Genomic DNA, 24,749 nt, shown 5'->3' on the forward strand with positions numbered 1-24,749 from the left:
TTGTCAATATAATTTGGCAAAGGTACGAAAACTAGTGGGATCATCATGAAATTTTCATAGAGATACTTCATGACCAAAAGAGAATAGCATACCAACTAATTTAGATGCAATTATATAGCCGTAGCTAAATGCATTCATCGAGGAGTTTATAAAGATACAAGATAACCCCTATAATATTCCACAGCTGCACTCTCCACAAAGATTTGGCAATTAAGCACAAGTTCAAAAAGAACTCTCCCCATAAAATGTCATTCTCGAAAGAACAATAAAGGCGACCTTGCTTTTACAAGAAAATAATGATTTCTTGGATATAACCAAATCACATGAAAACATGAATTTGTATCCAAAAATCTCAATCGAATCAACCACAAAAATGATCAATTCAATTGGTCATTCTCGACATAAGAGAACTTACGGAGAAACACAGTATGTGCACAAAAATGTGGATCGGAGATCGACCAATATTGTGGAATATACAGGGATTCATTCTATTTTCCATCACTATTTTCACAATGATATACCATAAACATAATCCTTGTAAGCAAAAGCTTTATCCTTTCTTCTATCAAATAATGACATAAAAGGCTTTAACTTTTGTTTGTCAAAAGTTCATTATATCTTTTATCAATGCTTTCATACCGACATAATATAGATAACTTTTGAACAAGTATGGGACAGTCACAGGTTCACTGACGTAAACAACATATCCCATAACAATCTGCAATAAAATTATAAAGATTAAAATTGCAAACATCATCTTCCAAAAAACTTAAAATTTAAATAAATAAATCTAAAAACATTAAAGATGAAAACGTTGGAAATAGTTATGTGTACTCACAATAATGGCTATTACAAACCCTAGTAATCCTTCTAAAAAGCACAAGAAATAAATTCTCATAAGAAGTTTCCTAGACATCAAGACCAACTCGTAATGCACATACAAGATGATTTTTCCTTAGAAGGTAGAATCAATCTTTTTCGCACGGATTTACAACGAGAATATCTACCAAAGGCGTATAAAAATATTTTCTTAACAAAGAAGAACATACAGAGTCATTAACGACCATGCACCATGGTTCACATAAAATGATTGTGAACATTCAAGAATCCCATAGCAATTTGTACGACTGTCCATTCTTGAACTTCCTTCTTCGTGATTCACCAACAACATTCTTGTAAAAGCTACAAATGATCTTAGAAGAGTATTACTCCAAGAATCCAAGCGTCCAAGTCCAAGAGAAGTGGAACAAGTGCGACGAAACGGAGCAAAACACTTAAAAACAAGAGACAGGACAAATACCAATCTTAACCGATACAAATTCAAGAATTCTCATCTCCATTTCGAAGAGAATTCAAAAAATGAAGAGAATGCAAAAAGAATGAGGTCATTCCGAGTTCGGACGAAGAAGATACGGCTAAAACAGGTTTACCGAATATCGACGTCTACAGGTCAGTATGCATACGGATATGCAAACGGGTTTTCAGTATGCGAACTGGTATGTAAACAAATTTCCCTGGATTTTATTACAAAAACTCATTTGTAAACTGGTATGTGATAAGATTTGGGAAAACCCTATATGTAAATAACCGCAATCGCACGGTGTCCAACTAGTAGACAGGGCAAGTACAGGTCGAACCTATAGGGAGCGGTGGAAATACCGCAATCAATATCTCTAAATAAAATATCAAAAAATAATACTTTTTTGGATTTTTTGAATTAGAAACGAAACAATAAAATTAAACTAATAAAATAAATTCAGCGGGAGAGACATTAACCAGGGTTTATAGTATCCACACCAGTAATTCTATTCGATTACTGAAATGAAATATAATCCATGAATATTTCTTTATCGCCCGTTCTATCGACATCACGTATTAGAGTCGCACATATCACTGGGACACCTTAAGCATGGAACATCAAAAGACTAAACAAAAGCACGGACCATCAAATTGCGTTAGCGAGAAAATGATACGAAACTAAATTTAGGTTCACAAATTATACCTGGCTATTCTAAGCGTATCCCGTCAAAGAATTTAACCCATCATGGAATATCAAATAAGTAGATAAATATATTTGCTATCCTATAAGTTAAGCACATAGGTCACTGTATTGTACAGAACCGGTGGAGCAACAACTAATATTATCATTAAATCAATGAACAATATCAAGAAGCAATTTATTCAAATCATAATAGCCTCCAACACATATATTCAAATCAGATTGTTCTCTTGCTCAAAATGGTTTCTACTAAAAACCCTAGTTATAAAATCTATCAATGCGTCGAAATGGATTTTCAAAATCCATCAAAATAATTAAGACAAAATAGAGAGATTAAACCGAAGGAATCGTCGTATCCTCTTCTCTTTGTTATGCTCAATTCTTCGATGCAAAAACTCCACAGCGCAGTCGTGTATGAAAACTCAAGACGGAACTCCTCACTGTCGCCGCCGGCCTCCAAAAAGCACTCCAAACCGGCCTCACCTCTTTTCTTGAACTATATTTTTGGGCATACCAAAATCTTCCAAGGCATACTGAATGAAGACAAAAAAGGTTGTGAAATAGCAAAATCAGATAACCCCTTAACCCAAATTTTTTTTAATGGCAAATCTGCCCTTTACGTATTAGTGTTAATAATCTTGATTAGTGATTAAATATTTTGTTTAGTGATTAAAATAATTTTCAGAATTATAAGAGTTGTTTAGATGAAAAATTTGAGGAAAAAAAATCAAAGTTTTGGTTTGGTTAAGAAGGAGAGAAAGAGAAGGAGAAAGTGAGAAAATTCTAATTCTTGATTCAATGGAGGATGAGGAGGGTCATCATTCATATAAAAAACCTAGGAAAATACATATCAACTACAACAATGATCCAGAAATGGCTGATTTCTTAGATTATGAGAATGATTTTACACCCACTCAAACTCAAGCTCAAACTCAAACACAAACTCAAGATGATGATTTTTATGAGCCAAATCCTGATGATGAAGACATTGATGAGGAACCCAATGCTTCTAATACACAGGTACACTTATATCCTATACTTAATCTCACTTCTATAGCTCTCAATTATCAAAAGTTAGGTTTTTTGAATCATGGTTCGGCGAAACAGGTTGAGGTTCGGCACATCTATGAGCCGAATCTACCAATTGATGAACGGTTCGGCTTACTGAATCTGTTTACTGCATGCGCCGAACCTATAATTTCCAATTCCAACCCTTTTGCTAGACACTAGTTCGGCTTATATGAAAGTTTCATAGTAAGCCGAACAACATCCTGAATAGCCCGGAATAGAATCATTACTAATTCGGCTTACATATCCAAAATCGTATGTGCCGAACATAATTTTTTAATTTCTGGGTTGAAATATTGTTACTGGTTCGGCACATATGGAGAATATCGTATCAGCCGAAACCTCTTATGTTCAAGGTTCGGCACATAATATGATTATCGTCTGAGCCGAACATGAATTTGTTAATTTTTGGGTTAAAATATTGTTCGTGGTTCGGCACATATTGAGGATATCGTATAAGCCGAAACCTGTAAATGTTTATAGTTCGGCACATAATGTGATTATCGAATGCGCCGAACCTTGTTATTATATTCCCTTTCTAGTGTTTAACCTTGTGATATTCTTTGTAGATCGTGCTTGGACCCATGGAAAATCAACCTGATCCAGTAGACATAATTCACGAGGATACCAAGGATCACTAAAACATGAAATTGAGGAACATCAACCTGATCGTGCTTGAGGAACACCAATACTGGGTTACACCAATAATGATTTTTAAGGCTCGGCTTATAACTCAAATTATAGAAAAAGCCGAACCTGAAGGACAAATGATTCGGCGCGTAACTAACATTAGAGGATAAGCCGAACTCTATAAATTCGGCGCATAACTGTTAAGCTATTCATTAAAACATGAAATTGAAGGTGTCCATAACCCAATCCCAGCACCATTAAAAACAAAGTTCAGCACCTAAAAGCAAAGGTGTTTGCAACACCATAAAAGTGTACTTAAAACTTAAGAAAAAGTGTACCATAAAAGTGTACCATAAAAGTGTACATAAAAGGGCATTTAACCACGACCCCTCTTCTTAGTTGCACGACCACCTCTTCTTCCACCTTGGTCTTCATCTTCCGACGCATCATTACCGGGTTGGACGGTAGCACCACCTTGGCTTGTACCTTCACCAACTTGTCGAGACCTCTTAGTGGTAGGCCTTTGTTCGGGTTCCTCGGGTCCTTGTCCTTTGTTGATGATTGCATCCCACTTGTTGATGAGGTATTTTTGTTCTTCCACGGTCATTGGTGTTTTGCAACCAAGTTTGGCCTTCATTTTTTTCAACATCTCCCTACCCGCGGCAACCTATTTTTTCATTTGTCAACAACTTATAACCATGAGGTTGAAGACATTTTTACCATAACTAATATATGAAAATAGTATAAAGTGAAGTCATTCTTACCATAATCTTGAAAGCCTTGACTACATCTTCGGAAGTAGACTTGTTGGTGATCTTGATTGGCTTCGCCTTCCCCTTATCAGCTATCTTTTGCCTTTTCTTATTGATAATGAAGGGATGAGAAATTTGGTTATACCAATCCATATAGCCCGGATCCTCTTCACATGGATCATCAAGTAAAGGTGTTAACTTGGACGCATCTAATGTGTGATTGTCTAAATTATTCCAAAACTCAACGGTGGGATCAGGATCATACTTTGGTTCCCAAGATGAAGTGGTGCTTTTAGTTCCCTTACCACTCTTTGGTAACAACCTGAATTTCTCGTCAAACAAAGGAACCTTTTGGACGCATCCTAATTGACGGAGTACTCGCCTAGGATCGTATATAACATAACCACCGGGATACCACAATGGCCCATGATACATACCTACCGGCATATCCTCATCTTCAACAACTTCATCTTCTTCATCTTCCTTCTCATATGGTTGAAAAGTGACATCATCAACACCAAGACGGTCTAACGTCTCTCTCAAACTTGCCACCAACTTCTTTTTGTTCCTTTTCTTGGAGTCCTCGTACGCGTACCGTGCTGCAGTTGGCTCTGTATCAACATAATCGACATCTTTCTCAAATACTTTGGCCAAGTTCAAAATTGGGAAATGGTCATATATCCACACCTACATCCAAAGAACCACATTAAAAAATCAAAGGAATTGAATTGATAGAAACAAGTTTTACTTGGAAACATCAAAGTAAGAATAAAGTTTGCAAACTCAGAGAACTGTTCGGCTTATATGGATCAAGTATTATAAGCCGAACCAAGTAAGTAAAAACTTCGGCTTAAAATATTTTATGGTTATAAGCCGAACCATACTCTGAACTCCCAAAAGTTACCTGGAGCAAAGTGAAGTTCCCTCCGATGTTTGTACTTGTCAACCTAGACGCGGTGGCAAGTTGGTCCAGCAGGTAAGCGAGCGTAGCCGTTCCCCAAGCAAACTTGTTACAAGTTTCAAGATTCTTTACCAATTGGAGATAATTAGCATTTACCTTGTTTCCGGTAGTGTCGGGAAAGATGTCTCTACCAAGAGTATAAAGCAAGTAGGCAGTTCCGGTTTGCTTCACTTTGACGGGATCCATTATCAACAAACCTTGTGTGACTCTTTCCTTTGTGTTCTCAAACTCCTTTTTCAAGTTAGTCAACTTGATCTTCTTATTCTTCTTATTTCTGCCACCTGGTATGCAAACGGTATCGACATCTTTAACTGATCGACAAAACTCCAACTCAGTTTTCTGTGAACCCCAACCAAGGCATTCCAGGTACAAATTGTATAGCTCATCCCAACTCATGTCATAAAAACCAGCATCCACACTTACACCCCTTGCTTTAAGGCCTGTAATCTTACTAGCCTCATCAGGAGTGATTGCCATCTCTCCAAAAGGTAATTGAAATGTGTAAGTTTCTGGACAAAAGCGCTCGGTAAATGCAGAGGCCGACACACTATCATATTCCTTATGTCCATAATTGATGATAGGCCATAAAGCACTGCGTTGTACGTAAGCAATCACCTCAGGAACCTCTTCATCAAGACTCCATTCCGCTGCCCTCTGGTGTCTCAATACTCGGACACGGTTGTGATCAGGAGTCTCATAAATTTTTTCGCCCAAGAATCGGCATAACCAATCAACACATTTCCTCCATCTTCCGGAAGACCATGAGGCAAACCATCTGATCGAGGTGTAATTACGTCATCTTCATCAGGAATGTGTAAACCAGTGATCCGTCGATCATCATCGTCCTTCTTTTCTCGGGTTCTGCCACCTTCTTACCTTTCTTGTCTTTCTTGGGTTTTCCTTGGGGTTGTGTTTCTTGATGAACTTCTTGATTATCATCAACTTCTTCATCTTCAGCTATTCCTTCTTCTTGTCTTTCAATTCTTACTTGTTCAGCTTCTTCTTCTAAAATTCCTCCTCTACCTCCCGCTCCCAATTTTTTCTTACCTCCTCCTCTAGGATCGGGAGTTTTAGAAGTAGAAGGTGTTACCTCCATCTTCTTCCTCTTTGTAGCTGCATTGGTCATGGCACAAGTATGAAAGTTATAAGACTAATTCGAACAACAAAGATATTTGGAAAGCCAAAAACTTGTAAGAAAATAAGAAGGCTCGGCTTACCCGAAATAACACATATGAGCCGAATCATGTCTTGAAATTTTTATTAGCTTACAGAGAGAGTGGATCGGCTCATACCACAAAACAATTATAAGCCGCTCCTATATATTCGGCTCACAACCGATACCGTCGAATAATCCGAGTCTATGATTATGAACTTAAACATGTATTCGGCGCAACATGATATCATATAAATAATCCGATCCTATACATTTGTAAAATTTATGAAATTTTAACAATGATATTCGGCGCAACTCTAATACTATCGAATAAGCCGAATCTAGACTTATGAATTGAAACCTTTATTCGGCGCAAAACTAATACAACCATACAAGCCGATCCTAAGCACATGCAAAAATTCTGAAATTCAAACAACAATTATTCGGCACAAAACTAATACTACCATACAAGCCGATCCTACTCACATGCAAAATTTCTGAAATTCACAAAACATATTCGGCACAAAACTAACACCATCGAATAAGCCGATCCTAAATATAAGTCTCTGTGTCACTAAGTTTGGCTCAAAAAGGATTTCAGATATACGCCGAGCCATTCATATGCACTTTCAGGGTTCAGTTTCAAGAACAGCTCGGCGCACATCTAAGATTTGTTTTGCGCCGAACCATACCCTGTAACCGCCACAGAAACATGATTTTGACGAATTAAATCGACCAAACCAATCTAAAACATCAAATACGAGATGGGTTTGTAGAACTAACCTTCTTATTCTCATTTCCGGAGTTGGTTCTTCTTCAATCTCTTCTTCCGGTTGATTTTGTGGTTGATTTTGAGTTTGTTCTTCACTCTCTAAATCTTCTTCTTCTTCAATGGGTTGTTGAGTCGATCGATTTGAACGAGATACTGGGTACGACGACCCATTATATAGATGAGTTTAATCATCGACTAAATTTTCACGAATCGACGATTAAATTTCCGCGATGAAAAAAAAAAAGAAAGGGAAGGGTGAATGAGTTCAGCTATGGAGAGGAAGAAGAAGAAGGTGAATGAAACTGATTTTAGGTGTAGTTGATTATAGGTTTTGTATTAGGGTTAGTGATAGATTAGTAGTAATTTAAAGGATTTAAGTGCATATAGGTAATTGAACCACCCCATAGGGTACCCCTTATAAGATCACCCAAGTTAGGACTAGTGCTTTGTATGCCTAAGAAGATTTTGGGTTTGTTCATTATGCAAGCTGTTGCTGCTGCAATGGCAGCGAGAGAAGAGAACTGGTGCCATGGTCCGGGTGTTAATCTGATTGAACTAAATGGAGATGGATACTAGGTAGTCGGTCGAGTTGTGGATGGAATATCACCTAGAAAAGTGGGTCTTCGATGGAGAAATCACCAGTATTTGTCAACAGCGAAGTGAGGTATCCAGACTCACTGTTTTGGGTGGTGATTTTTGCGACATCAGCTCTTGCGGATTTGCAGCTCGTGATACATAGGAGAAGACCTAGCTGGTGGTGTTCTTGGATACCTACCGTCAGTGGTGTTTGAGTTAAAATAAAAAGGTCAGAAAAGAGAAGCTGTGGCTTAATGGAAGTTGGATGTTGGTTCGAAGATGGAGAGTGGTGCTGTATCCGAGATGGAGAATGAATCAGTAGCGTAGAAGTCTTGAGATGATGGTGTTGGTTGCATCAGTCTTTTGTGAAGTATTTATTCAGGGAGAAGAAAATTGGATTTTGGGCTGCTGGTATCGAAAGTGCATGAGTTCATCGGAGACAATGTTATTTATGCCAGCTGAATTCGATGTGGGTTTTGTCCAAGTGGAGTTACCGTGGGTTAAGTTTGACGGACAGAAAAGGAAGTGTTTACACTGAGAAATTGGGTTTGTATGGTGCCGTGTCGAGAGCTAAACATGGATGATGGATGGGTTCATTGGCAGTTGTTAGGAGCTTGGTTGAGGTGCGGTAACGAGGAAGAAATAATGCAGAGTGATGACGTACATACATTGTCTGGATTAATTGAGTCAGCTGCATCATTGTGGTTCGATGGGATTGATTCATTTGGATAGACAGTTTAGAAGCCAGTAGAGATATGTGATTTTGGTTGCAGTTGTTGGATGGAAGGTCTGACATCTGGTAGAGGTTTAGCAGGACAGAGAATAAATGGGTAGTACTGACGTTAACTGCAGCTGGTGGTTAGACAGCAGGGGAGGAATAGAGTTTGGCAGTGGCCGGACTTGATGGCATATGGAGTGTTGGACTGGGCCTTTGGAGAAATTTGTTAGGTCATTCCTTCGCAGAAACATATATGAACAGAAACAAAGAAAGAAAAGAGGTGAGGCCGGTTTGGAGTGCTTTTTGGAGGCCGGCGGCGACAGTGAGGAGTTCCGTCTTGAGTTTTCATACACGACTGCGCTGTGGAGTTTTTGCATCGAAGAATTGAGCATAACAAAGAGAAGAGGAGACGACGATTCCTTCGGTTTAATCTCTCTATTTTGTCTTAATTATTTTGATGGATTTTGAAAATCCATTTCCATGCATTGCTAGATTTTATAACTAGGGTTTTTAGTAGAAACCATTTTGAGCAAGAGAACAATCTGATTTGAATATATGTGTTGGAGGCTATTATGATTTGAATAAATTGGTTCTTGATATTGTTTATTGATTTAATGATAATATTAGTTGTTGCTCCACCGGTTCTGTACAATATAGTGACCTGTGTGCTTAACTTATAGGATAGCAAATATATTTATCTACTTATTTGATATTCCATGATGGGTTAAATTCTTTGACGGGATAGCTTAGAATAGCCAGGTATAATTTGTGAACCTAAATTTAGTTTCGTATCATTTTCTCGCTAACGCAATTTGATGGTCCATGCTTTTGTTTAGTCTTTTGATGTGCCATGCTTAGGGTGTCTCAGTGATATGTTGGACTCTAATACATATAATAGGCGATGTCGATAGAATGGGCGATAAATAAATATTCATGGATTATATTTCATTTCAGTAATCGAATAGAAATAATGGTGGATACTATAAACCCTGGTTACCATCTCTCCCGCTGAATTTATTTTGTTAGTTTAATTTTATTATTTCGTTTCCAATTCCAAATATCCAAAAAAGTATTATTTCTTCATATTTTATTAAGAGATATTGATTACGATATTTCCACCGCTCGATGTTGGTTCGACTCGTACTTGCTTCTGTCTACTAGTTGGACACCGTGCGATTGTGGTTATTTACGTATAGGATTTTCCAAATCCTATCAATTTTTGGCGCCGCTGCCGGGGAGCGGCTGTGCAATATTGTAATTAGTATTTTTAATTTTGTAAATAGTTAGGTTTTTATTTTATTTACTTTTATTGTTTTGTATATATTTTTAATTTTCTTTTAGGATATTTAGTTCCATTTGACTTCTTTTTTTGTTTTAGAATTTTATTTCAGGTACTTTTTTGAGGATGATGACTCTTTCTCAGGAGACGTCACCTAAGATGACACTCGCAGAATATAAGCGTAGAAATTCAAATTATTAGGAAACCTCATCTGAGATGACGCTTGGTGAATATATGCATCGGTATGGAGTTTCTGCTCCACAAATGGTAAGTGAAGAATCACCTCTAACTATATATGAGAAGTATTACAAACACACACCACTTAGTTTGGAATAAAAATTGAGAATTCTGGAATACCAAAAATTATATGATGATGATGATCAGTCTTGTAGGACTCTTTGTTCCAGACATAACATATAGTGATCTCGTGGATGACTGTGTAAATGATTTTCCTAATTCCATAAATGAATCTATCTCGCATGATCATTCACCCGACTTAGAGGTTGTTTCTAGACCCCTAGACTTCCAGAAGTTACCTAATTTAGGGTTAGAATTGTGTGCTTCTAAGGTTTTGTTGGATCACTTTGCATCCAAATATGCAGAGGACTTGCCTATTCCCGATACCGTGCATGAGCCAATTGATCCCAGTCCAAAGAGTATCCCCATATTATGTTCTTTATGTACTTCCTTGCGAAGTAAAAGCCAAGTTTAGGGGTAACTTTTTCTTTTTGATCGTTTCACCTTCTTCAGGGAATCATAACATAAGTGCGAAGCTGTCATTTGTAAATACTGTATTTTGGGTTGATCCCCAAATTTTCGAGATATTAGTTTATGGGGATCCTTTATGTATATTCTAGTAGGTAATTCTATTTTCTTGTTTTATTTTTATTTTTTTATTTTCGCATATTATGAATTTTCCTTCTTAACTTTTACGCTGGATGACTCAATCACATTGAGGACAATGTAATATTTAAGTATGGGGGAGTGGTTAACTTTTTACCTTTCTTTTTCAGGAATTTTCTTGGAATTTATGACCAGCTGTTGAGCGGGTCTATTGTAGGTTTGCAGGTAATAATAAGCAGTATTTACAACGTATTGCTACTCTGCCAATGAAGGATGGGGGTTTGGGTGTTCTCACGATGGAAGACACGGGTAAATACTGCTTTCTTGCTTCTTTTTTTTAAACAAGAAATCTGCAGTAGATCATCCTTAATCTTCCACCTGAATCTGAACCAAGCCTAAGCTTTCAGCATGCTTTGTCACAATTCAAGCAGGTATGTGGGCTGTCTTCTTTCGATATCAACAATATTTCCCTCGTCGTATGAAATTTTTGGTAATACAATATTTTGAAGTTGTTAAGAAAGATATGCCTTACAAATTTGTTATGTCAGAACGTGTACTATACTTTGGCAAAACAATAGCCTTGATCACGCTCAGGATTATCTTAAAGTTGTACCAACATGTGGACTTAATCAGATGCTTGGGCCTCGCCAGTTCAGGGAAGTTGTTTGTTACAGACTTGGTGTACCTATTTTTAATACTATTGATGCTTGTTCTTGTTGTAAGAGGAAGATGTATGTCTATGGAGATCATGCACTTCATTGTGCAAGTGAGGTGGGTATAAAGTTTAGGAATGATTTTGTTAGGGATGTTATTTCGGATATTTGTTACAACGCCGGAGTTTCAGTTAGAAAGGAGGTCAATCTTGGGATCTTATCTGATGATGCCAAGGCTTTAAAGCCCGCTGACATTCTTGTCTACAATTGGATTAATGGGAAAGATGTTTGCTTTCCTATTACATGTGTCTCAACCTTTTCTGGTATTAGTGGTCGGGCTTTCGTTCCGGGTGTTTCCATTTCTAGTGCAATTTCACGCAAACGGGAAAAATATTTGGATAAGGTGTCTTCTCATGGGTATGGTTTTGGCGTCATTGCTTTCTCCACTTTAGGCGAACTTGGTGAAGATATGGTGATTCTCTTGAAAAGGTTGAGAAATCGTATAGCTAAATGTGACCTCAATTACAAAATAGGAAATTCTCTTTTTTTATAGATTAGGTATTTCCATTCAAAAAGGTGTAGGGGCTCAACTTGTTGCTAGGTTTCCCTCCATCGACGTTGTATCTTGTATTTGATTCTTTTGTTAATAAAAGCCTTTGCGGCGCCTTTGTTCTTTTAAAAAATAAAATAATAATAAAAGTAAATAAAATAAAATAATAATAACTATGACCAGCTGTGGAGCGGGTCAATTTTTTGTTTTTCTCGAGGACTAGCAAAATATAAGTGTGGGGGTGTTGATAAGCACGCAAGTGCTACATTTTATACCCATATTTATATTATCTATGACTCGATATTGTGGCTAACAACACTTTTTTAGTGGTTTTACATAAAGCACAAAGAATTCTGATTATCGGGAGCATAAACAGTTAAAGCATTTCGTATGCGGCAAAAATGACAAAATATAGCTGGTCTGGTATTTTTGATATATCGGCAGCATTCACGGCCGGGGAATAATACTAACGGAAACCGAGAATTATCTTTGTTTATTTGGTCGAGCACTTGACAAGTTATTTCTCGAGAAGCAACTTGTCAAGAGAGGGTTATGAGCACTATCGTTTTGTGACTGATTCTACTGGTGGATAAAAGTGCCATGACTAGGAGAGGATGGATGTTGCATGTGTGATATTTCAGTCATACAAGGAACTGGTTTTGCTGCCATGGCCGAAAACTAGAAGGCTTAAGAGCTCAATCGGAGCTGCTGATGATGAACTGGTTTGTTGTGGTCGACGTTGAGAGTTGAATGCAGCTTGTTAGGGATATGCTGAGAAATAGAAGAAAGATGGTAGCGACAATTGGTGTTAATGGTTGGTTGTTCAAATTGCAGAGTGCAGTTTCTTCTTCCGTAATCATCAGCAACATCTCTGATTGAGCTCTTAACCCTTCTAGTTTTCGGCCATGGCAACAATACTAGCTCCTTGTACGACTGAAATATCACACATGCAACATCCATCCTCTCCCGGTCATGGCACTTTTCTCCACCAGTAGCATCAGTTACAAAACGATAGTGCTCATAACCCTCTCCTGACAAGAAACGAAGTTGCTGCTTCTCGAGAAATAACTTGTCAAGTGCTTGACCAAATAAACAAATATAATTCTCTATTTCCGTTAGTATCATTCCCTGGACGCGAATGCTGGTGATATATCAAAATACCATGCCAGCTATATTTTGTCATTTTTGCCGCATACGCCAATGCTTTAACTGTTTATGCTCCCGATAATCAGAATTGATTGTGCTTTCTGTAAAAGCATTAAAATAGTTTTGTTAGCCACAATATCGAGTCCTGCCTAATATAAATATGGGTATAAAATGTAGAACTTGTGTACTTATCAGTATGCATACCTAAAGTTTACCATGAAGGCCAAAACATCCTGAACAACTATTTTCAAACCGGAACATTTAAGAACCTTAACCACGAATCAAGTTAGGTAGACATGAATGATACACAAGGTACATAGATCATCATAAAACTTGCTCAAGTTTGAAGGCATACCTTTTTAGAAGAATCCGATCAAATTCTACAACGTTACCAAACATTCAAAATCATACCCAACATAATATGTGTGCCCCAATTCTTGTGATTCCCTCACCGTATACATAACAAGGCATTTCTTGGTGAGGATGCACTTTCAACACAATCAAGTTGTGTTGAGGTGAAAAATGTCTTGCTCACCATGGCACCAAGAAAGAGTTTCTTTCCAACAACTTTTGCATTAGACAAAGTTGAGAAACATCCAAGAATCTGTTTTTACAAGTTTTGCAAAAGACTTTAAAGAGATCCACAAAAATTCGAGTCCTTGATGTCTCATTTTAAAACTTAATAAATACAGTGTCTGCAGATAATGTTTAGTACTGGGAAACTCTTTTTTGGTGTAAGAAGACATCCTTACATGTTTATAACGGTAAAAAAAACAATTATCAAGACACGGTGTATCATGAATTTACCAATGAACTGATTCATTCTTTGAGGTGATACCTTCAGATGACTGAGATTTAAACTCCTCTTGTAATACGTTAAGTTTACTACAACCAAATGGATTACACAGAGGAGGATCATTGCTCTCACTAATTAGTAACTCAATATAAACCTCGACATGAGTATTATTCATCATAACTTGATTTAGCTTGTCAAGAGATTCTTGTTCTTTCTGGAGGTATAACTCAACTCAAGAGATAATCTTTCAAGTTTCTTTTCAACCCATGAAAACACTTCAAGGGATTTTAAACCTGAAGGAGGTTTAGATAGAATTTCTTCTACAAATTTTATTAAATCATTCATGGAAGAGAATTCTTAAATCCCTGGATCTGGTGGTGCATTTATGGAGATAACATTTATTTCCATATCATATCGCTACAAAAACAGACTTATAAGATCTTTAATGTGTTTGCCTACTCTGATACCAGTTGAAAATGCGGGGGTCTAACAACCACACCCAACAATACGTTTGGAAATTTGAGAGGACTCACTCCCATATACTTTCTGTAGAATCAACTAAACAGTCAGACTCAATCTAGAGTAAAGTATATCAAAGAGTTTAATATCTCTAAATCTTAATTCAATCCGCAATCAGCAAATAGAAAACTACGAGCCCGATTGAATATAAGAGGAGTTACTTGAACGGTACCAAAGACCAATGTTCAAGTGTCAACCAATGTAAATTAACAACCAAAGGTTGGATATTCTAATTGATCATTATCTTAACGCACAACCTGTAAAATTTCAATTATAGAACAAAATATAATACGGAAAAGAAATAACACAAACACCATAATTTTGTTAACGAGGAAACCGCAAATTCAGAAAAACCCCGAGACCTAATCCAGATTGAACACCACACTGTATTAAGCCTCTACAGACTCTAGCCTACTACCAATTAACTTCGTACTGGACTGTAGTTGAACCCTAATCATTCTCACACTGATTCAAGGTATAGTTGCGTTCCTTACGTCTCTGATCCCAGCAGGATACTACACACTTGATTCCCTTAGTTGATCTCACCCACAACCAAGAGTTGCTACGAACCAAAGTGGAAGACTTGATAAAAAAAATTGTCTCACACAGAAAAGTCTATAGATTAACTAAATCTGTCTCCCATAGAAATACCCAAGAGTTTTTGTTCCGCCTTTACTTTAATCAAGGTGAACATGAACCAATTGATAAACCAGACTTATATTCTCAGAAAACAGCCTAGTATTATCAATTACCTCAAAATAATCTTAATCGACTAGCGAAACATGATATTGTGGAATCACAAACGATGAGATGAAGATGTTTGTGATTACTTTTATCTTGCCTATCGGAGAAATTAATCTCGATTCAATTATTTCAATTATACTCAATACGATAGAATCAGGCAAGATCAGAACACGTAACTAAAAAGAAAATAGTTGAGTCTGGCTTCACAATCCCAATGAAGTCTTTGAAGTCGTTAACCTACAGGGTCTCGATATAAACCTTAAGGTTAAAGGAGAATCGACTCTAGTTTATGCAACTAGTAACACACAGGAGGTGTGGGGATTAGGTTTCCCAGTTGCTAGAGTTCTCCTTTATATAGTTTTAAAATCAGGGTTTGCAATCCAAGTTACCTTGGTAACAAAGCATTCAATATTCATCGTTAGATGAAAAACCTGATTCAACCATGATAATATATTTCAACCGTCAGATAGAACTTAGCTTGTTACTCACAAATGAAATGTACCCTCATTTAGGTTTATGTAAATGCACCTAAACGTGTACACCAGTTGGTTCAAAATAGTTAACCGAGGTTAGCCATATGATTACTCTCATATCAACCTTGTTCATCTTAACCATAACTAGTTCAAATGACTCAAATGAAACTAGTTGAAGAGTTGTTCAATTGCTATATTCTCATAGAATTATACAAGAACACAATTGAAGCAAAATCGGTTTGATTCACTTGAATCAATCATGAACATTATAGCCATGGTTTGCAAAGATTGCATTCCTGATTATTCAAATGTTTATGTTCATGTTTAAAACCGATTTTAGAACTTTAACATTTATATATGCAAACGGGTACACATACTTGAAATATCCGGACTAAGATTGAGTTACGCCAGTACGCAAACGGGTACGCAAACTTCAAACACCAACAGAAATTCTCGGACATGAACCTGTACGCCAGTATGCAAATGGGTACGCATACTTAGGTTCCCGGATTTCTCAAACCAACAGGTACGCAAACGGGTGCGCATACTATGGTTCCCGGACATGGATTACATATGTGCAAGAGTGCACAACATGACATATCCAATAATGGTAAGTGTTCTAAACTCTTATTTCAATCATTGAAACTTTCTTAGTAGATGTTATATAGTTGTTATTCACAAACTATTTTTTCATCAAAGCAATTTTCAAGTTATTGAAATAATCATTACGAAACATTCCAAGACAAATACCAAATGATTGTATCACACGAACCATGTAAGATGTTACTCGGCAATTTTCACATGATATAAGATGAACTTGGTCGAAGCGAAATCTTGCCAACACATATTTCGAGAAATATATAAGCGAGTTTAACTCAGCTTGAAATATCAAATGTGTATATAGAAAACTATATCGTAATATGACTTATGTCTCAATATAGGAGATAGAGTAGAAATAGACTTTCCAAGTGATAGATGAGTTTAAGTCTCCTCATACCTTTTGTCGATGAAGTTCCACAAGCTCCCCTTAGTAGTTCTTCGTCTTCAAATGATGAACGTTGTGAAAACTAAGCTCAACTACACAATCTATGTCCTAGTCCGAGACATATATAAATAGGCTAGAAATCAAGACTTATAGTTTTGATCACTAACATTGACAAACATGCTTGAGATAGCAACGCATGCGAGTTCGACCGAGCAGTGCTCTAACACCATTTACCCATACCTTCCTTAAACAACGAAATCTCAAAAATTCTCCACAAAATTTTATTATTTTGAACAGTTTTATTGGGGATATTTTTTTTCAAAATTTAAATGAATCAGATGTAGAATTTTCTATATTTCTTAACAGTTTCTTCACCAGTATCACTCGAATCACCAATACTAGTATCAACATTGTATTCGGTTATAACTTTTTTTAAATCACGATCAACCTCACTCTAATCCATTATACTTTAATTATTCATAAATAGTTGCGATTAAATTGAAAGGCGACATGTTCCAATTAATTATTCACCGATCAATTTATATATTTGTGGGTTAACTGAACGGTTAACCGAAAGTACCCAAATATTTATGACTATGTTAGAATAGTCACTAAACTTTGTTATAGCTAGTTGTATTCTAGTACCAAAATTGTTAGTTTTCCACTTTGCTACCGTTTCATTGCTACTACGGTCTTGTTGTTAATTGGAGCATGTCTTTAAGGAGATATATGTCAATCAAATACGGGGTTTTTCTTGGCAATGATTCTGATGATGAAGAAACAAATCAGAATCTTGTCATGCTATATCAGTTTATGGTACAAAGTACTCATAATTTGCATCTACCGGTTCCAACGCAAGTGATGCAGATAGAATCAATCTATAGAGGAAGTATGGAAGCCGATGCAAGGATGATGCAGGATTATTTCAATGATGGTTGTACTTGGGGATCGAAAAAGTTACATGGACGTTTAGGTATGAATCGACCACTTTTATTTAAAAGATTTTGCATAAGATTTGTGAAGTTGACCCAGAATTTCTACAATGAAGAGATGCTGCAAAAATTCCCAGTCATAGCCCACACATGAAAATATATGCGGTGATGAAGTGACTTTGTAAAGGTATTCCACCTGATAGCGTGGATGACTATACTCGTATGGCTGTGCTGATAGTGGTTTTTAGTTCAGGGATAAAATAGTAAAACCCTGTATATAATGTGTTGTCGTTTTGCAAAGAAATAGAGCCATTTAAAAGTGATGAGCGTCCACACCTCTTTAATTACATATATATTGAGCAACTCAGTATATGAAATTTATTCAGAATCGTGTTGGTCGCAAAAATCCCAGATATTCTGTAAATTTTATTCGAACTCCCACCTGCATTATTCACTAATGCATGGCTTATTGAGTATTTATACTATGCTATGTTCCCCAGCTAAACTCTTGATATTGACATGACATGACAATTAAAGTTCGCTACAGCTGAGTAACATGACTTTCCGGAAGTGTCGGGATTAAGATGCGCATGGAAGTACTCAATCGGAGGCACGCAAGTTCCGATGCCTTCTGAAATAAAATTAGTGATGTCTTGTATCAATGCAGAAAATTCGCAAAAAATTGATTGATTTTGTGTCAGCTCGCAAAATTCAATTTTTCTAACCTAATTTTATCAATTTGCAAAATTAGGTGTTAGAGCATTGCTCGGTTGAACCCACCAAGCATTGGTATGTCAAGTTTGATTGTCATATTTTAGTGAATCAAAACTCATGTTAAGAGTCGCTTGATTATGTACTAGAGTCAACTTCGTATAGGTTAGCCTGAAAGCATTAGAATAATGATACATTACAAGTATTGCAAAGACTTGAAGATGTGAAGAAGCAAGGAGATACAACGACAACAATCATCCTTCCACTTGAGGTTAGTGATATTTGACTTGAACTGTTTCATTCCCTAACGTATATTTCAAGTCGTGCATATTGAAAACAAAACTGCGAAGCATATTTGAACTCTAGATAGACATAGTATTAAGGAATACAATACGAGGTTTATTGCTTAACCATTAAAATTTGTAGATAATATATCGCCATAATCATTTGAATGTTATTGTGATTATGTATGGATATGATGTGAGGATTTCATCCTAGAGAACAATGTTTTACATGTGTTCTAAGGAAGTAAGTTCATAAACTTGTTTGTGAACCGAAAAGGAAATTTCCAGGCGTTATTGGTTTTGTTATCATTGCATATCTTATGAACAACCAATATGTGTGATTGAGTATAACCGTTCACGACTTGTTTGTGTTCTTGGTAGAACTATTCACAAAGGCCTGAATTATGTATTGGTATGACTTTTATTAGTGAAACCGATCTTAAGTAATCACCTGAGATGGTATGATAGGGTTTGTGTTTTGTCTAACCAAATTTGGGAAAAGGGAACCGATCCTAGTAAGAGGTGCAGTGCATCACAAAGGGGAACCGATCCTTGTATGAGATGCATCAAGGTTTATAGCAGAAATGGGAACCAATCCTATGAACATGTGCAACACGTTTTTAGGCAAATGGGAATCGATCTTATGGACATGTGCAACACATACAAGTTAGATACCATTAATATGTGGGGAACCGATCCTAGTACCTAGTCAACCGAATTTTGTAAATCTAGTGTGAATATGCACAATACTCACATAGAGGTAGAACCGAAACTTGTTTTGGTAGAACCGTTAAACCCATGATTGTGATTGAATGTTATTTGATTAATCGCATAGTTCTTGAAAGTCAGATGAACCAGTTCTAAACTTGTTTGGAAGTGTGGCAAATCGGTTTCAAGGTTGTAAGTGTGAAAGAGAACTTACGAAGTAAGGATGTCGACATACTTTGAACACGTGATGTGAATGTTTATTTCTTTAATTGTTCAAAGTTATTACATAATAGCTAAGGGAAGAGAATCCCAGAATTCTCTTCTGATATTTGATTCACTAAAGATTCACTCAAACTGCTTGACTCATATCACAAGATCGTCTTTAGAACTAACAACAGTCTAAAGATCCCTGTCGAAACTCTGAACTAGTTTGAGTGAATCTTATATCAGAAGACAAGATTCTCAAGCATAAACAAACTAGGTGCAATCAAAGTTCAACCACCGTTAGTCAATCAAATCAATGAAAACAAAAAATAAACCACAATTATCTAGTTTCCCACTAACGGTACACGCTAGATCTTCTCAATCCCAAATAAGACTCTAAACTGAGAGGTCGTAAGAGATTTCGCCTAATTAGGTTACTCTCCTCTCCGAATAGGCGGCTACACCAATAACAACACAACAAAGAGGAAACTTGTTGTTACGAAGGATTAGTTTGCTAGGAATGCAAACTTCAGTATTTATAGACTAGGAAGTTTAGACACCAAGGAATTTCCAAAACCGAAAATCTTCTCAAGATATTCATTAAAGTACAAATTCGGTTTCCATAATTCCTAGAAATGCTCTGTCCAAAAATAATGATCGAAATCTCCCAGAAAATCTCTAATTAGTAAATGCACATTACTAATTCTTATTTTCCCAAAAATAAAGTTAATTACCTTAATTAAAAGATTTTTAACTTATTTATGTTTCGATCCTGGGATTCTCTTCCCTTAGCTATTAAGGAATAACTTTGAACAATTAAAGAAATAAACATTCACAACACGTGTTCAAAGTATGTTTTCGGTTTTCGGTTGGGGAGCAGGGGATATCCCAACCTAGAAGATGAAGCTTCCTATGTTTTCGGTTTAGAGTTTCTCATCACCATAACTTACACGGATGGGAATTCATTTTCCTACAGAGGTATTTAGAAATAAGAAAAGCCCCCATTTGGTAGAGAAGAATTCATTAAACAGTACATAATTAACAATTCATGAAAATCTAAGCATTTTATTCATCAGCATTAAGAAACTAAGAATGAAATGTATATATTCCTTCACTTATATACATATTAAAGCTTGTGATGTTATGTCCATGGCGTAGTTATACTTGCAAATTTAGGTGTAGGACAATAATGAGATTTTTATTTTGAAAATGGGCACATGTTTCATTAGTTTTTTTTTCTTTTCATTTTTGTTAGGTATTCATGTTGTTGTAACATGGATAATAATTAAAAAAAAAAGCAGACGTATTGAATTTTTCAAGGAATATTGTAAAAAAATTTGTCTCCACAAATCACAAAAACTTTTTACAAATCTCATTTTTTGGTCTCCACAAGTCACAAAGACTCTCTAAAATACTCTGAGAAGATCACTAAAAGTCTCTAAATTTTCAGAAAATCTCAGGGAATCACTCAAATTAAAAAACGGAACTCCATAAAAATCTCGTGTGACTACCCCTTGTAAACATATGAATTGGCAGGGACTTCCAAAGATCAATGCCTTAACGCAATCACGGTTCCGTTACGTTGGTATCAAATTCGATGCTGCAGTCGTTCATACATTAATTAGTTACAATCTGATGTAAAGTATTAGTGATCCACACATGTATCACCCTCTTCACAAATAAATACGAACGGAATATATTTCGTTGGAAGTGCTCCAATGACTGCGCTCAGTTAACCATTAATTAGCTATAAGATGCCACAGAATGAAGTATGAAGTACTATTAGTGATGCACAACAAGTGCAATAAGAAATACACTACACAGATGACACATGGTCAACTGTACCAACAAGCTAGCTAAAGTGTACCAGTGCCTTGAAAGATTTACAAACCACCCAGAAAGCATTCTTTCATTTTGTCGGCATATTTATTCTAGTTTATTTTCGGCAACTTTGGTTTCCCAGGGTGTCAATTTGTTCGGAACCGAAAATTGATGCCCGTTGATGATATTACAAAACTCACTGATAGCTTAGAGCACCGAAGGTCATAGTAGTATAAGGAAATTTTTTGTATTTGCATTTTCAAACGAGTCGTAGACTCGCAGCCGTAGGACTTGCGATACTGATAAAAATTGCATTTGTTGTGAATATCAGGCGTAGGGCTGCACAACGGGTAGGGTGGGTAGGATATGGCCTATACCCGCCACCCTACCCGTTTATAGGCGGTTAAGAAAATCTTTACCCGTCATCCTACACGCCAAATAGTGGATAGGGTAGGATACGGTTAAAAAACTGGCGGGTAGGGTAGGGTTGGCGGGTATGGGTAGGATATGTGCACCCCTAATAGGAATTGCTCGAAGACCAGTAGGGTAGGATAATTTCGAGCTTTACCCGCCACCCTATCCGTTTATTGGCGGTTAAGAAAATCTTCACCCGCCACCCTACCCGCCAAATAGTGGATAGGGTAAGATACGGTTAAAAAATTGACGGATAGGATAGGGTTGGCGGGTATGGGTAGGATATGTGCACCCCTAATCAGACGATATCCCCATAATACGGTTGCCATTTTTTAAATGTTTGCTCGCATCACATATCCAACACCAATTCATTACTAATATCCTTGGTTTTTATATTTTTGTATTCAAATGAATTATTGCGATATGTGGCAACTGAGGAGGAATTGTTAATAACGGTCCATAAACAATGTTCCAACGGTTTTTTCTTAAAGAAATCCATCCCATTTTCCTTAACCAAAATTCTATCTAGTTACATTTGATTAATCTGACAAATATGTAATCAAAAATGAAAGGGCTACATGAATATGATGATAGCGGCAAAATGAGAAGATATGGATAGACGTAACCATTAATTTTGTTCGAGTCGAGTCTGTTTCATCTTTCGTGTACTTTGGTCCCATTTCATCACTACAAAAATGATGGCCTTCTATTAAAGATACAATCCTACCAACAAAACACTAACCTGCCCATCTTGTGATAGTTGATATTAAGACTCAAGGACACTCTCAGAGATTTCGAGCTGGACGGGTTCCTTTACACTTGAAGACATGACCTTGGCGTGAAATAATCAATGGATAGGGGTTATACATAACTTGAAAACAACTTCACTACTGCACTTCATAGAGGAGCTGGATAGATGTAACCATGACTTTGTAAATTGTTCTTTGGATTGGTGCAATAAACCAAGGCTGATCTCTTCTCACTCATATTGGATTCAATTTTTATTTTTTTGGGAAGGAATCTCACTTGCACCTCTCAAAGGAAAGAGCTCATGCAAGGACCACTGGCACTGTACGGCTTGATCATTTTGTTTTGCTTTTCCACAAAATAATTGAAAAGAAAAAATCTTACGCTGGAGCCTCTGGATGGAGTCTGGCCAGTGGTAACTGCAAAAAATTTAGTTGGAGTTTATTTTCCAGATATTTTTTCTTTGCACTCTTGCAATCCCCAGTGGTAACTCAAAAAAGAATGCATTTGAGTTTGTTTTCCTATAAGCAAGTTAGCTTGCAAAACTTGCATAGATACTAATCTTTTTTCCTTCTTTTTTTTTTCTGAAATTTTGAAAGCAATTTTTTTTCGTTTCAAAATTTACAAAACAGTCAAACAACTGCTTCAGTCAAACATTACAAAACAGTCAAACACTTGTCTTTTTTTTTGCAATTTAGCAAATTATGCAACAATTGCAGACCCTGTTTACTAACAACTACTAATAATCTTCTTGCAGGCTAATCGAAAAACCTTACACCGGCGTACTCTGTTTCTACAGTACGACTAAACTTAAAGCTCTAAATTGCATCCGGACTGTACAAAACCAGTGAATTCCTTTGGCATCTCTAACTTTGTCCACATTGATTTTTTGCCGCATTTTCCAAACTCTAGCGCATAACAACTCTGAGGTCCACTTTGGATACTAGAACCAATTACCAACATCTTCTTTCGCCACATGGCAACAAATGTTTCAGCACGGACATCATCAGGAAGCTCTGTTAACCGCTGCCACGTCGAACCATCTAAACGCGTCAAAAAAGATGAAACGCAGTTGTACATTTTCCCCTCGTAATCAAACACATACGTTCTCGGACACATTTCGGCCTCTAATTTTCCCTCTTCAACCTGATCCCACTTCCAAGTATCAACATCAAAACTTTCGGATGATTTATCAAATTTTCCTTGCATATCAGTCTGGTAGCCACTGATGACGTGGAACTTGCCACCGTGGAACAAGCCTTTACATTCATCTCTTTGTTTTGCCATGTCAGGAAGTGAAATCCACGTATTATCCACCACATCGTAAGCTAGAGCAGATCTCAAGGCATTTTTTCCAGCATCATGTCCACCGGCAATATAAACCATACGATCAAAATCAGATGCACAAGCGAAGAAAGACCTCTCACCACCAGGAACATCAGCACCGCGTCGCCACGTACAGGTGACAAGATCGTAAATAAAGACAGAATTCAAAACTCGATAAGTTTTCGTATCCCAGCCTCCGACAACGACCAAATTCCGACCAACTCCGGTGCATTTGCAGAACAGAGGTAATCCATCTTCATAACCGGGAATAGGAGGTAACTTATGCCATTCGTTCTTACCTGGTTCGTATAGGCTTAGTCGGTGAGCTGGTGTGATGAGAGTTTTAGGAGGTTTGATTGAACTGATAGTGATTGGATCAGATTGAATCAGAGCAAGTAAACTCTGATCGAATCCATTGATTTTCCTTTGGTGATGAAATTCTTTTGATTGGATTTCTTGTTTCCATGATCTTGAAACAGATGAAACTGTTGAGAATTGATCGAATGGAATACGAATTAAACATTCTCTTCCAATCTCATCTGGTAAACCTGGAATTATCTCCATCTAATCAAAACTGATTTTTCCAATTGAAATCAAAGAAGAAGGATTCAATTTCTGGAAAGGATTTGAACCAAGAGACTGTGGAATTGGGATAAGGGAGAGTGTAAGTGGATAATAAATACATAGATTTGAGAGATTAGAAAAGAGGGAGGGCTGGAAATGCAGGATGGGATAGGTTCTGTGTGTTTTGAGTGGGAAGAAAAGGTTCGAGTAAGAGAGTCAATTTATAGGCAGTTTTAGCTTTTAGAGCTTCTAGAAGACTAGTTCTCATCTCTCCTCCAAATTATGGATCAAAAAAACAATAGAAAATTACAAAAGGGGGTTCCAAGTGTAGGATTGGGCACCCCGCCACCCATGGTGCAAATTGTAGTATCCTGTCGGCACCGGTGATTCTGTGTGCTTCACTGCTTTGCATTAAATTGTT

At 36.9% G+C, this 24,749-nt stretch overlaps 1 protein-coding gene across 1 annotated transcript; it reads right to left on the bottom strand.

Moving 5' to 3' along the window:
• Window positions 1-23,248: 23,248 nt before the first annotated feature.
• On the bottom strand, window positions 23,249-24,328 carry LOC113306258 (F-box/kelch-repeat protein At1g15670-like). The gene has a single exon (XM_026555217.1). The coding sequence runs from the start codon at window positions 24,326-24,328 to the stop codon at window positions 23,249-23,251; it is 1,080 nt and encodes a 359-aa protein (XP_026411002.1).
• Window positions 24,329-24,749: the final 421 nt, after the last annotated feature.

Source organism: Papaver somniferum, chromosome 8, assembly GCF_003573695.1.
Source record: "Papaver somniferum cultivar HN1 chromosome 8, ASM357369v1, whole genome shotgun sequence".
In the NCBI taxonomy this organism is placed as follows: Eukaryota; Viridiplantae; Streptophyta; class Magnoliopsida; order Ranunculales; family Papaveraceae; genus Papaver; species Papaver somniferum.